The sequence below is a fragment of the Hordeum vulgare genome, chromosome 7H, assembly GCF_904849725.1.
Source record: "Hordeum vulgare subsp. vulgare chromosome 7H, MorexV3_pseudomolecules_assembly, whole genome shotgun sequence".
NCBI classification, from domain to species: Eukaryota; Viridiplantae; Streptophyta; class Magnoliopsida; order Poales; family Poaceae; genus Hordeum; species Hordeum vulgare.
In genome coordinates, this window is record NC_058524.1 from 142,005,217 (window position 1) to 142,020,920 (window position 15,704).

Here is a 15,704-nt window from a genome sequence, read left to right on the forward strand (position 1 = left end):
CTGTGCAAACTTATGTATGTGTGTATGAATGTATGTCTAAAATGTAGGTACAGGATATGTGTAGATGTAGTATATTGATGACCCACAAGTGTAGGGGATCTATCGTAGTCCTTTTGATAAGTAAGAGTGTCGAACCCAACGAGGAGCAGAAGGAACTCACAAGTGGTTTCCAGCAAGGTATTCTCTACATGCACTGAAATTATCGGTAACAGATAGTTGTGTGATAAGATACTTCGTGGCAAGTAGCAAGTAACAATAGTAACAAAGGTGCAGCAAAGTGGCCCAATCCCTTTTGTAGCAAGGGACAAGCCTGGACAAACTCTTATAGGAGGTAAAGCGCTCCCCAGGACACATAGGAATTTCTGTCAAGCTAGTTTTCATCATGTTCATATGATTCGCGTTCGCTACTTTGATATTTTTGTATGTGGGTGGACCGATGCTTGGGTGCTGCCCTTACTTGGACAAACATCCCACTTATGATTAACCCCTCTCGCAAGCATCCGCAACTACGAAATAAGAATTAAGACAAAGTCTAACCATAGCATTAAACTAGTGGATCCAAATCAGCCCCTTACAAAGCAACGCATAAACTAGGGTTTAAGCTTCTGTCACTCTAGCAACCCATCATCTACTTATTACTTCCCAATGCCTTCCTCTAGGCCCAAATAATGGTGAAGTGTTATGTATTCGACGTTCACATAACACCACTAGAGGAAAAACAACATACAACGCATCAATATATCGAACGAATACCAAATTCACATGACTACTTATAGCAAGACTTATCCCATGTCCTCAGGAACAAAAGTGACTACTCACAAAGCATAATTGTGTTCATGACCACAGAGGTATTGAATAGCATCAAGGATCTAAACATATAATCTTCCGCCGAGTAATCCAACTAGCATCAACTACAAAGAGTAATTAACACTAATAGCAACCTTACAAGTACCAGTCGAAGTCGCAAGACGAAGATTGGTTACAATAGATGAACTAGGGTTTGGAGATGAGATGGTGCTGATGAAGATGTTGATGGTGATGAGTCCCCTCCGATGAGATGAGTGTTGGTGATGACGATGGCGACGATTTCCCCCTCCGGGAGGGAAGTTTCCCCGACAGGATGGCCCTGCCGGAGCTCTAGATTGGTTCTGCTCAAGTTCCGCCTCGTGGCGGCGGCGATTCCTCACGAAAGCCTCCTCCTGATTTTTTCTGGAACGAAACCCTCCTTATAGCAAAAGATGGGAGCCAGAGGGGCAACAGGGGGCCCACAAGCCACCTAGGCGCGGCCAGGGGGGTAGGTCGCGCCTGGCAGGCTTGTGGCTTCCTGGTGGCTCCCCTCTGGTACTTCTTCCACCCAATATTTTTTATAAAATCCAAAATAATTTCTCGTTGATTTTCACGGCCTTTGAAGTTGCGCAGAATAGGTGTCTCAAACTTGCTCCTTTTTCAGACCAGAATTCCAGCTGTCGGCATTCTCCCTCTTCATGTAAACCTTATAAAATAAGAGAGAAAAGGCATAAGTATTGTACCGTAAAGTGTAATAACAGCCCATAAAGCGATAAATATCAATATAAAAGCATGATGCAAAATGGACGTATCATATATATCTTTGCTCACTCTCCCAATGACATGCGGGTCACGCCCCTAAAAAGAGAAAAAGGAATATATATAAATAATAGTTAATAAATAGTTTAATTAAATAATTAATTAATTAGTTAATATGATGATTAATATTAATAGATCAATTAGTGAAACTATTAATTAATCTGTTTAATTATTTGTGTAGATAGTATGACACGTGGGTCCCTTCCACTAATTAAACTGGTTAATTGTTAGCTAATCTAAAAATTAAAATATGCCTATGACAACGGGGACCCACTAGCTTGTTTGACTAGTCAACGAACTGTTGACTGCTGATGTCACAGTGACATCATGGTGATGTCATTTTCAATTATTAGATTTATTTAAATCTGTTTAATTTCTAATATTGAATAAAACTTTAAAAATTAATATTAAATAAACCGTAAGTGAGATGAAAGCATTTTGAACATGAAAGTTGATCAGCAGAACCGTTCGTCTGTCACGCGTCTCTAGCATAGCAAACATGGAACTTTTCCACCGTTTTCGTCTTACCGGTAGTAGCGAGAGACCCGGGACTGTCATCTGATATTTTCCCGATCCGTCTATGACGTATAGCACTGCGTCAGCTCATGCCTAGACTTGCATATTGCCATGTCATGCTTAGTGTTTGCATCGATGTTATATTTATTGTTTGTTTCGCCCTCTTCTTACCGGTAGACCCCGAGACTGACGCTGATGCCGAGTACGACTACCCTCGTGACGACCAGCCCTTTGTCGCACAGCAACAAGGCAAGCAACCCCCCCCCTTGATCATTCCTATATCGCCCATTTCTTTCTTCCCCATGCTTGCATTAGAATTTTGCTACTGTTGTAGTTAGCTCCTATATCTGATGCATAGCCTAATTTTGCTGAACTGAGACTTTCAGTACCACACTTTAAACTGCTTAGTATAGGTGGCTCAGTCATCCCCTTTGCCCCTTAGTCCAGTTGCCCCGCTTTATCATCAAGTCTCGATCCCTGAACGATGAGCGAAGACCCGACACAACACTTACACCCCCCATTAGTTGTATGACGCTGCAGACCTACTATCGGGCACCGAGGGTGACACCTCACGAAGTAATCATGATGATATCTCTATAGTGCAGCTAGTCGGTCGTGGTTATCGAGGGTGATTCCTCCTTCACCACTCCCGACGATGACTCTGTCGTGCAACCCCTCAAGTGTGAGACCCTTGAGGGTGATTCCTCTAAGTCCACCTTGACAGTTACATCGTTCGGAATCAAACGAGGGTGATATCTCGGATCCCCCTGATGTTACAACCACATAGTTACTTGACAGTGTTACTGGGATCTTTGTTTAATAATGTTTGGCGGGTGGATTCCCGCGTGGATGTGTCGATGGGTTAATTAAAATGTTAATGGATTTGGGTATTTGATCTGGGTTGGTCGGAGACCTTATTTCGCACTAACCGTCTATGTGGGATGAGTTATGGGTACTCAACGTCATGGTATCAGCCGAATCTCTTCAGACGTCAGCAATGGAGCGACTCGCGCCCGAGTGGTCTGGATAGGCATCGCGCTTGTAAGAAGGGGTGCTAGGACTGACCTCGGCCGTCCTCGCATCGTGCAGGAGTGCAAAGGGTGATGGGCCCATGACCCCTGCGTGCTTAGGATTCAGACCGGCGGGCTGGGCCCTCTGTTGAGCTTAGGTGGGGCTACGACGTGTCGATGTTTCGAGGCCGGGCATGACCCAGGAAGGTGTGTCCGGCCAGAGTTTATCGAGCGTGACGGGGAATATGTTGTGCGCCCCTCCAGGGAAGAACTTATCTATTCGAATAGCCGTGTCCACGGTTATAGGACGACTTGGAGTTGTGCCCGATCTTATGCAACTACAACTGTTACTTAACTGGAATGTTGCTCCGGGATTGCTTCCTCGCAGGGAGTCAAGGGAGAATCTCTCAGCGTGGCCTCATATTAATTATTGCCGCAACAATATGACTATTATTGTGTTACCTTTTCTACTCTCGTCTATTGTTGCAAGACCCCTGAAGATGCTAGTCTTCGATAGGACTAGGCCTTCCCTCTCTTTCTCGCATTGCTGTAGTCAGTCCACATATAAACCCCTTCCTTTGATACTGATGCATACTTAGCATAGTTCTGATGTCAGTCTTGCGAGTACTTTGGATGAGTACTCACCATTGCTTTGCTCCCCCTTTATCCCCTTGATCCGTTGCTGCGACCAGATGATGGAGCCCAGGAGATGGAGTATCCCGCCGACGACGACTGCTACCCCGACGGTGCCTACTACTACGTGGAGGCCGCTGAAGATCAAGAGTAGTTAGGAGGCTCCCAGGCAGGAGGCCTCGCCTCGTTCGATCGTTGTATCTTTGTGCTAGCCTTCTCTAAGGCACCCCATGTTTAATGTTTGTACTCGAATATTTGTTGCCTCCGCTGACTCGTGTGCTTATCGAGCTTTTGTATTCTAGCCCTCGAGGCCCCTGGCTTGTAATATGAAGCTTGTATGTTTTATTTGTGTCTAGAGTTGTGTTGTGATATCTTGCCGTGAGTCCTTGAGCTTGGTCGTACGCATTTGCGTGTATAATTAGCGTACGATCAAATCGAGGGCGTCACAAGTTGGTATCAGAACCGACTGTCTGTAGGTAGCCCCCTTTCCAACTCCTTGGCCGAAGTTGAGTCTAGTACTTGAGAAACTTACTAATTTTGATGTTGTGGCTTACAGGCCCGCATCTCATTTTGGTGGTATTATTATCTTTTACTCCTTTTCTATACTCTGGGTTCTATTCTTTCTTCTCTTTCGGGTTAAAGATTTTAAGGATTACCGCGTCCCCACGAAAGTGCCAATGACCATCGTGTGTGACCCTCTCTCAATCTCCCAAACAAGAAAATTGCATGGTATATAGATTTTCCTCCAAATGTTTGAATTGGACTTCCTAGGCTAGATTCCATGCTGATCTCATGTTCCTGAAAACCAAAATTGGCTATAGGTCTTGATCGAGTGAACTCCTGCAAGCGCAATCCAGCGAGCCTCTTCCGACGGAGCAACATCTTTGTCAAAAAACACGTTATCTAGGTCCTCCTTCCGGAGTCCAAGCTCCCTCATCCGCGTTGCCACATCGTCCATGTCCGGGGGACCAAAGTCCGACCCTTGCGATCCGGCCGTCGTCATGAAAACTTCAAAACCTTACCCGATCAAAAACAGAGCGGGTTTTGCAAGGAACCTTAAGTCATCCTCCTTCGGCATCCCCCTCCCCCCCCCCCTACATCAGCGAGCGCCGCAACGCCCACGATCACAAAGAGAAAGCGGTGGAACACGACGACGATCGCAGTCGCCCCGAGAGGATAAACCCCTAGCTAGAGGGAAAAGGAAGTAGGTGACCGCAGATTCTGTATCACGTAGTCGTGTTGTCGCAGTGGTTGTTGTGCTGAGACTACCACAATTAACATGTGGATTCGAATCCCAACTCTTATGTATAGTGTTCAAGAATAGTTTTTCTTTTGACGTCGAAATAGCTACTGGGCCGGTCCAGTAGATGGCGCGCGCGAGCGCCAGGAGGGGTAAGCGACGCTGAATGCGTCGAGTAGGAGCTCCCGGCAATTCGTGCAGGGCGCCCTGGATATGGCCGCTGCTAGGTTGTCACTGGAGAGGGATGGACGTCCGGAGCTGCCGTTTCCTGTAGCTATTTCCCGCGGATCTAGGAACGAGGAGGTGGGAGCAATATTGACCGTCCACAGAATCAAGATCAACGGCCTCCCGGACCACAGGCAGAGAACGTGCCTGAAGGAACCGGTCGAGCAGGTGGAGGAATTCCGTCCGGACAAGTCCATTTCCCACGTTCCGTGGAGCGACGCGATTCACGGCCGGCCGCCGCCCGCCGACCGCCGCGAGACCAAAAGGAAACAAAAGTCCCCCCGGAAGAGATGGTGTACGCGCCGCCGCCCGACGGCATGGGCCTGGAGATCGACCTCGACCTGGACCCGGAGGACCTCCACCCGACGGTGCCCCTGAAGAAGGTCCCCGCGGGGGACCTCTTCGAGGCGGCGCGCGCCGGCGACTGCGACCGCCTGGCGCTCCTCCTCGAGGCCGGCGCCAACGTCAACGCGCGCGACCGCTGGGACTCGGTCGCGCTCTACTACGCCTGCCTCGCCGGCCACGCCGATGCCGCGCGGATGCTGCTCGAGGCCGGGGCCGTCTGCGCCGAGCGCACCTTCGACGGCGACCGCTGCCACTACGCCGCGCTCAACCTCGACCTCCGCAGGCTCCTCACGTCCTTCGAGGCGCGCCCGCCCCCGCTCGCGCCGCTGCCCGCCGCGCTGCGGACCACCTTCCTCGCCTGTCCCGCCAACCGCGCCGCCTACCTCGAGATGTTGCTCCAGGACGGCGCCACCGCCGAAGCCGCTGCCCTCGCTGAAGCCGAAGGTCAGCAGCGTCTTGGCTTGCTTGTCGCCTGGATTGCAAATGCAACTGGATCTTGTGGATGCCAATCCTCAAATCATCTAATTTGTGTACCATTCACACCACTATTGCATATATTGTATGTCACCGGAAAGATTGCACATTAAAGTGCACCGTGGGTAACCGATTCAACTAGTGCTTTACCAATTCCATTACGAAAATTATATATCTGCTTGAATTATTTGAGCTGGCACAATGTGCACTGTTATTCTCAAGAACAACAGCGGTTCAGTGCATATGTAAGATATTGTTGAGATACCATACTCCTTTGATTCTCTTTTCTGTAGTATAAAACTTTCTCATTTTGTGAAAGTGGTTATGCGAAAATAGCAGCTTTATATTTTTCGCTTATTTTGTGGAAGAGTATACAACTAATAAGTATTATGTCAACACCTTTTGTGCAGGATTTGGGCCAACAGATGATGCATCAACTGGCAGTCTGTTCCCCCCGGATATTACATTCTACGTGGATGGAAAACCTATTGAAGCTCATCGGGTCATCCTTTGTGCCCGATCGCCCTTCTTTGAAAAGAAATTCGAGACAGACTGGAAACACAGGAAGGAAGTGAGATTTTGTAATAAAAAATTATCTTTTGGTACCTTGTACAACCTTATCCATTTCTTCTATGCCGATAGACTCGAGGCTCCAGTGGATGACATGGAAATTTTGTCACGCACTTGCAAAGTTTCCAAGTGTGAGGAGTTGCATAAGTCAATCGATAAAGAAATTCTACATCAGAGGTTTGCACTGTATAAGTCAACAAATAAGTTGGGTTTGGAAAATTCACAGAGTCAGAGACGGTTTGTTTTACTCGGGCAGTCATTGCCACTGGAAGATCGTCTTCCGTCAGCATTGTGGCGTGTTCTGCAGAAATGTCTAGCCAATTCAAGAGAAGAAGAGTTTAAGAAAACTGTACCGAATGAGATGTGCAGAAACTGGAAGGATGATGATCTTGCTGATCTTGCTGTAAAAGTGGATGATAGAGTCTTTCGTTGCCATCAGGTGATTTTAGCCTCAAGGTCGGAGTATTTTAAGACCAGACTATCTCGAACAGTGGACTTCCGTGAAGGTAACAATCGAGTGCATGAATCTCTGGATCTACCATTTCTTGAGGAGCATGACCTGAGTATTGAAGCATTTGAAAAGATGCTTGAATACATGTAAGATCCCTTTACACCTTTTCTTGCTTGACCATTATTGTTATTGTTACTGCTGTTGTCTGGTTTATTCCCTGCTTGTCTTAATTTTAGGTATACTGACAATCTGGAGCATATGGATCCAACCCTGGTAAGATATAGAGTACAAAACCAGTCACCTCTTCTTACAAAGTCACTTCAGTTTGTTGCGAAACTAAATTGACGTAAACCTATCTCAGGCTGAAGAATTATTTGATGTCGCATCGAGATACTTGCTGTTTCCCCTTAGGCGTGCTGTAGCTGATTTACTGTTACCAAATCTGGAACATGTTTCACCTGCAGAGCTGTGCCATTGGTTGATCTTGTCAGACATGTATGTGCTTGTCATGCTTGATGGTCTGCCATTGTATTATCTAATTTGTAGCTGAGGTCAATATTTTCTCCAAATGCAGTTATGGGGTTATGAAAATAAGGGAGTACTGCCTGGATATCATTGCCTACAATTTCGAGATGTTTGCGGACATAAGAGAGTTCAGGGCTTTGCTCTTGACACTCCCACCGCCATCTGCAAACGACGCACTACGAACGACTCGTCCCAGCCAGCCCGGGGCTGCGGGGAACACTGACCAAGGCAATATTCTCGATGACTTGCGTGAGAAATGGTTGGAAGCAGAGGCTGCTGAGCTAGACAAGAGAGATCAGAGTGCAGCGCTGTTTGACCGGCGACTGGAGATGCTTATGCTCGTTGCGGAGCGGGAAGCCTGTGATGATGACAATACTGCCCTCCACTGAGAACTGGAACTTCATACCTTTCTTGTGTAGCTCTTCCTTTTGTAGTCTTCGCTGTAAGGGGCTGATGTAGAATTTCTGTATTATATGTCTCCCCTTTGTTTTACAATGGATACTTCTTACACTGGAATGGAACTTTTTGGAAGATTTAGCATGTTCCTGATTTGTTGCACAATATCTCAATGGTGGTAGCTGATTTATTGTTTTAGCAGACGTAATGGCCGATGTTTAAAACAAACAAACAGTGCTATTTTTGCTTGAGGGTGATAACATCTGGCTGTACGGGCCATCATTCGGCGTTGCTTTGTTTGTTTTTTTTCTTTGAGAAAACGCAAAAAAGCCTTTGCGTTTCATTGCATTAAAAAGGGAGAGGGATACATCCTCCTAAGAGGCTAGTACATCGGTGTTACATATAGATCAATGTACGTCCCAAGAAGGAGGCAGGGTGATCCTAATCCCTTTAGCCCAACTTCGGGATTCGTCCTTGATCTTGTCAGCGAGCTCAACCAGCGATGGGGTTACATGGTCAAAGACACACGCATTTCTATGCTTCCAGATCATCCACGACACCAGGAGTGCTACCGAAGCCAGCGCTTTGCGGAGCGGGTGTGGCGTGGCATGGAGCGTGGCATCTTGGTCTGGCACCGGAGCCGGTAGGCGCAGCCAGGACATGACCTCATGCCAGGTCTGCCTCGCGAAGGATCATGTGAGCAGCAGGTGCCGTATCGTTTCCGGCTCTTGATCGCAAAAGAGGCACCGAGGGTGGTGTGGGAGGCCATGGCGGGCGAGACGCTCTGCAGTCCAGCAGCGGTCCTGGTTGACGAGCCAATGAAAGAACTTAACCTTCGGCGGCGCCCATCCCTTCCAAATCAACTTTCACCAGCGGCAGGTGATGGATCCGTCGAAGGTGGCCCGGTAACATGACCGTGCTGTGTAGTTGCCGTTGGCCGTCCAATTCCAGATTAGCTTGTCCGGCTCGGTGGACAGGGTGGTGTGGGACACGAGCAGCCATAGTCTGAGGTACTGCCCAATTTCCTGCAGGCCAAGGGTGCCCTGGATATCCCGCGCCTATGCATTGCCGCCGATGCCCTCCGCCACCGTCCGTGATTTCCTGCGATTTTTGGGGATGCACATGTACAACAAGGGCGCGTGCTCGCGGATGGATTGACCGTGGAGCCAGCGGTCCTCCCCAAAAGGTGTTGTCGTTCTGTCCCCGAGCAGCATGGTAGTGGAGGCGTGGAAGAGGCCACGCTCCTCGGGTGTGAATTGCAGGTCCAGGCCGTGCCAAGCCCGGTCAGTTTCCGTCCGCGAGAGCCATAGCCATCTCAGCCTGAGGGCGAGCCCTGTGCGCACAAGGTCACGGACTCCCAGTCCACCATACTCGATCGGCCGGCAGACCCGGCGCCAGTTCACGTGACAGTGCCCTCCATGGGCGGCCTCGCGGCCGGCCCAGAGGAAGCCACGCTGAATCTTCTCGAGCTGCTTCAGGGTTTTCTTCGAGGGCGCGAGGGCGAGCAGTTGATGGATGGGGATGGCACTGAGCATGGACTTGACGAGCGTCAGCCGCCCAGCCTTGTTCATGAGCCACGCCTTCCACGACGGGAGGCGGCTAGCCACCGTATCCACTAGTGGCTGCATCTGGGCCGTGGAGGGGCGACGCGTGGTGAGTGGAATGCCCAGGTATGTGATGGACAGATCCGTCGTCTGGCAGCCAAGTATCTCCAGCGAGTCAGCAGTTGACTCGTCCCCGTGCAGCGCCGTAGCAGAGCTCTTGCCGTAGTTCACATGTAGGCCGGAGGCAACACCGAAGATCCCCATAATGCTCTTCACGGCGAGGACCTCACCGGTCGCGGCGTGACAGAACAACATCACATCATCGGCGTATAACGAGATGGCCGAAATATCACGGCGGGGGTGGAGACTCCGAAGGATGCCGGTCTGGAGGGCCCGCTGCATGAGGCGGCTGAGCGTGTCAACGGCCAGGACGAATAGCTGCGGAGATGTCGAGTCACCTTGTCGCAGCCCGCGGCGGTGCCAAATCGGGGGTCCGGGCACTCCGTTGAGCAAGACGCGGGTGCTGGCCGAAGATAAGAGGATGGCCAGCCACTCCCGAAATCTCGCTCCAAACCCGTATTGGCGCAGGACCTCGAAGAGGAAGGGCCAGGATATGGAGTCAAAGGCCCGGGTGAGGTCAAGCTTGAGCATAATTCTCGGTTCACCCAGTTGGTGGAGCAGCTTGAGAGATTGCCGGACAAGGATGAAGTTGTCGTGGAGCGTGCGTCCGACAATGAAGGCATTCTGGTAGCGGATCACCAGGCCGTCGAGCTTCGGGGCTAAGCGCAAGGACAAAACCTTCGCGAAGAGCTTAGCCACAATATGGATCAGGCAAATCGGTCGGTGGTCACCAAGCCTGTGGGCGTCGGCGCGCTTCGGCGGGAGGGTTAGCAGCGCTTGGTTGAGCTTGTAGAAGCCACGCCCCCACAGCACGTAGAGCAGCTCGAAGACCTCAAGGATGTCCTGCCTAATAATGTTCCAGCAGGCGTGCAAGAACTCCGCGGTGAAGCCGTCCGACCCTGGCGCCTTGTGCACGGGCATACGCCTGATTGCCTCCCATATCTCCTTTGGGCTGAATGGCACCTCCAGGCTCGCCAGGCCTGCGGGCGTGATGAGATGCTCGAGGTCCAGCGTATGGGCATGGTCGGGGGCTGTGCCCAGCAGCCCGTCAAAGTGCGCAAAGGCCGCCTGGGCCATCTCCTCATGGTCGCAGAGCACTAATACGTCTCCGTCGTATCTACTTTTCCGAACTCTTTTGCCCTTGTTTTGGACTCTAATTTACATGATTTGAATGGAACTAACCCGGACTGATGTTGTTTTCAGCAGAATTGCCATGGTGTTGTTTTTGTGCAGAAATAGAAGTTCTCGGAATGTCCTGAAAATTTACGGAGAATTTTTCTGGAATAAAAGAAAAATACGTGCGCAAAGATCCACCGGAGGAGGTGGACCAGTGGGCCACAAGCCCACAGGCCGCGGCCACCCCCCTAGCCGCGCCGTGAGGGCTTGTGGGGCCCACGTGGCTCCACCGCCCCCAAACTCAGCTCTATATCTTCCGTCTCGCCCGGAAAAAAATCAGAGAGAAGGTTTCATCGCGTTTTGCGATAGGGAGGCGCCGCCACATCCTGTTCTTCATCTGAGGGCAGATCTGGAGTCCGTTCGAGGCTCCGGAGAGGGAAAATCGTCGCCATCGTCATCATCAGCCTTCCTCCATCGACAATTCCATGATTCTCTTCATCGTTCGTGAGTAATCTCATCATAGACTTGTTGGACGGTGATGAGTTGGATAAGATCTATCATGTAATTGAGTTAGTTTTTGACGGGGATTGATCCCTAGTATCCACTATGTTCTAGATTGATGTTGCTACTACTTGGCTATGCTTAATTGAAAGTGCGTTATATCGACTAGAGGGGGGTGAATAGGAGATTTTTAGAATTTCATCACTGAGGAAATTCCTTTTGAGGAAATTCCTCACTGATGACTAACTCACAGCGGAAACAGTAAAGGATCAGAAGTGCAAAGTTTCACAACAGCAGTTTTTCAGAGTGAGGAATATGAAAACATATTGCACAGTGAGCAGGCACGCAGAATACAGATGAGGATTAACTGACGTGAAGAATTTGGGGTTGGGGAAATTCAGAGAAAGTCTTCAGCAAATTCTTCAAACAGTAGCAGTGCAAGTCATCAACACATAATACGAGGAAAGTAAGGAGTTGAGGAATTAGAACCCGTTTCTCAGTGAAGACAGTCGTTGATGACCCAGTTCCAACTGCTGTGACAGTCGTACATCTGGTTTGGAGCGGCTTGGTATTGAAACCAATGGACACACAGTCCCAGGACACACAGTCCCTACCGTGTTCTCCTTGGGCTAAGAACACACAGTCCTCGCCCAACACTCGTGGTAAGTCTTCAGGGCAGACTTCCAAACCCTCACAAACTTTGTCACCCGGCGATCCACAATTGACTGCTGGAAAGCTCTAGACCATGACGCCTAACCGTCTGGAGGATGCACAGTCCTCAAAGGTAAAAGGCTTCAGTCCCACACAGGAACAACTTCTTCAGTGATGCTCAATCACTAGGTTTGGTTTGTGGTTTCGGTGTATGGGGTATTTCCTCACTGATGAATTACTCTCGAAGACTCTGAGGAATTGGGTTGCTCTTATGACAAGTGTCAGATTCTAACGGAGCAGCCAACCAGCTAATGGTTGTGGGGGGTGGCTATTTATAGCCTGGGAGCATCCCGACATGATTTGACACTAATGCCCTTAAATAATATGACCGTTGGAGTGGATAAGACCAATGACTTGGCGTGGCTATCGAAACGGTCGGAACCCTCAACTCTGAGAGTCCTCATGTCACTCGTATTCCTCACTTGAGGCTTTTGGTAGGATTAGGCTTGGGTTGAGCATCATGAGGAAATTCATTCCAAAGTGTAACTTCGACCCCCTTTAACAGTACGATGTTCCTGTTACTCAAATGCGAAGAAAATAAAACAGAAAGAGTAAGTCTTCATGCTTCAAATTCTTCAAAGTGATTTTCTTGAGGACACACCGAATTCCTCAATTTCAGTATCTTCATGAGGAATATCAATTTCATCGCAGATTCCTCGCAATTCATTTCTTCAGCTTCACACCAATTTCTTCAACCGAAGATATACATTTTTAGGGGTCGATATTATTCAAATATCTCAAACTCCTCAATGACTTATAGATCCTGTGTACACTCATAAACACATTAGATACTTAACCTATAAGTCTTCAAACCACCAAAATCACTAAGGGGCACTAGATGCACTTACAATCTCCCCCTTTTTGGTGGTTGATGACAATTAGGTTAAGTCTTCAACAGGGATCAAAAATATGAAGTGTAAATATTCATTTGAGGAATTTGAAATCAAGATTCAGAGAGACTCCCCCTAAAGATGTGCATATCGTGAGGATTTTTCTTTTCACAGCAAATGCACATTGATGATTTATATCATGGAGATCTCCCCCTGAGTCTTGTAAATCATGCATACATGTAACATATCATAAGAAGAAAATGAAAATGCATGATGACAAATGGTATCTGACGAATTCCAGCATGCGTGCATTAGAACTTGAGGAATAAGCATGCGAAGAAAAACGTTCAAAAGCGTCAGAGTACCATCGGGCTTAAGTTACAACTCATTACATAAAAACTTCAGAAGAGCCAAGAGTTTGTAACTTAAATATAGTTCATAAGCCCCAAAAATATCCCGCTTGAAGACCAACTCTCAAGTTTCTCCCCCTTTGTCATCAAGTGACAAAAAGGGACAAACTGAGGACTAACGCCCGTGAAGACTTCACTTCTTGGCGGTTGAGAAAGAGCCGTGACGCTTCTTGGGAGTAGTCTTCTTCCTTGGACCGGTAGCAGTGTCGAGCTGTTCTTCATCAGTTTCAGCAGTGCGAAATGAAGAAAAGGAGTTGTCTTCAAGGTCTGGAACTGGAATGGGCCTGAACTTCTTCTTGGGAGGCCACGACCAGTCAAAGTCTCGCTCAAAGTCCATTTCTTCAAGCTCAGTCTGAGTCTTCAGATGTGCAAGTGTAGCCTAGGTGCGATCAAAAACCTCATGCAGACAATGATGGTTGAGCTTCACAGAGTTCTGTGTCTCAGTGAGGGTTTTCACAATGGCGCCAAACTGGCGTTTGACCCACTTGTGATTGTGATCCACCTTCTGGTGAAGACTGAGGAGGAGTTCTCTTGTATTCATCATGCGAGGAGGAACGGGGCTTGCCGGACGAGTCTCAGTATCATCCCATGAGGAATAAACTTCTGGCTCTCTGAACTAGCCATCAAGGGGCCTACTGCCTTCTTCAATCACGGATTTGCCTTTTCCTTCAATGGGCTCGAAAGTCTTCTTGTTGACCCGGATAGGAGGCATATAACCAACATGGTTTTGGAAATCAGCGTGGAAGTTGATGCCTGTCCTTGTCCTGATGAATCTCATGATCCATGGGGCATATATCTTGTGATCAAAAGGACACATAGCATTGTCGGCCAAAGTCTTCAAGAAGAAATCATGGATGTTGATAGGAATACCATGGATGATGTTGAAGAGGACATTCTTCATGAGGCCTACGACATCTTCTTCATCATCATGGCCTTTGATCGGCGCGAGCACACTGTAGAGGATTCTGTAGACAAACCTGGGTGTATACTTGAGCTCATGGACGAGGAATGTTTTTCTCGGTGATTTTCCTTCAGCCAAAGGCTTCATAAGGACTTCCATCATCCCATTGGGCAGCTCACGCTCACCATAAAGCTTCACAGCCTCATCTGAGGGAATTGGTACAGGCAGTTCACGGAGAAGCTCAGTAGCAGGAGCCTTGTAGTGAGTGTTTTGTGTCATCCAATCAAACACCCAAGTGTTAATGTCTTCAGGGTTGCCGGATATGTGAAGAGTGGCATAGAACTAAAGAATTAGCTCGCTGTTCCAGTCAGAGATGTCGGAGCACATTGGGAGTAAACCAGCATCATGGAGTACATTGAGGACTGGCTCTAGGCACGGTATAGCTTCAAGTTCGACGTGAGGAATATGCCTGTGCTGGAATATCTTGTTTCGTCCACACAGCACAGAGGCATAGTAATTCATCTGCGTCCTAGTCCAAAACTTCAGATGCCTCACTTGAGGCTTGTCATAGGGGTTCTCTCCAATGAAGTACATGCGTTCTTCAAAGAAATTCTCCTTTTGAAACTTTGGACGCTTGGAGAATGGCTGACGCTGAACTGGCTAAAGATTTTGCTGAGGAACAGGAGGGGAGACAACAATGGCAGTCTCTGGGTTGAGCACGACGAATGCATTGTCTTGGTCACGTGCATTTTCCTCAGGGTGAGGAATGTCAGCAGCTGGTACTTCAGGCTGAGGAGATGGTGCTGGCTGGGCATTAGGCTGAGGGGCTTGCTCTGGCTGTGCATCAGGCTGAGGAATAGCTTCTTCTTGCTCAGTTGGAGGAGTAGGGTCAGCCTATTCCTCATCTTGAGGATTTTGCGCAAAGCGTTGAATTTCATCAGCTTGAAGATTTTCATGTTGTTCTTCCTCAGCTGGCTTGGTAGCAGAGGCAGTTTCATCAGCTGGTGCAGCTGATCCTTGAGCAGTATCTTTCTGAGGAATGACGGGCTGAGGACTGTCGTCAATACGAATTTCTTCGTCAGTGTGTTCCTCAGAGGCGGCATCCTTCATTTCCTCATCTGCCTTTTTCGCTGGATCATCAATGATGACCATTTCATAAGAAGGAGCGACATTCAGGGGCATTGGGTCCAGAGGAGCAGTTTCTTCAAGTGCTTTGAGGCGCTTGGCCTCTGTTGCTTCTTCTGCTGAGGAGGACTTTCTCTTTTTGGCTTCCTTCTCAGCAGCCCTGGTTTTCTTCACGTCTGATGCAGACGGAGTCATCTTCTTCACCGTTGAAGCTTTTGGTGAAGGGGTTCTCTCGTCAGATTCTTCAGCTGGTACTGAGGAACCAGCTGGAACAGAGTCATCAGCTTGCTTTGATGAAGCAGCTGGGTCAGGGGCAGTCTCATCAGCTGCAGCAAATTCATCAGCTGGAGTTTCCATGATGATTTCTTCAATAGCCGGTTCATCCGCATGGCTTTCTTGGTGTACTTCCTCAGCTTGAGGAGTTTCCTCATCATGAGGAGATTCGTCTGCTGGCTC

At 48.6% G+C, this 15,704-nt stretch overlaps 1 protein-coding gene across 1 annotated transcript; it reads left to right on the forward strand.

The window, feature by feature from the left end:
* The first annotated feature begins 5,401 nt into the window (after window positions 1–5,401).
* Window positions 5,402–8,134, forward strand: LOC123410521 (BTB/POZ domain-containing protein At2g04740). Its single transcript, XM_045103468.1, has 5 exons — window positions 5,402–6,018; window positions 6,459–7,215; window positions 7,306–7,342; window positions 7,431–7,564; window positions 7,644–8,134. Exons 1-5 carry the CDS (start codon window positions 5,520–5,522, stop codon window positions 7,981–7,983), a joined length of 1,767 nt encoding a protein of 588 aa, XP_044959403.1. The 5' UTR covers window positions 5,402–5,519; the 3' UTR covers window positions 7,984–8,134.
* The last annotated feature ends 7,570 nt before the right edge of the window (window positions 8,135–15,704 follow it).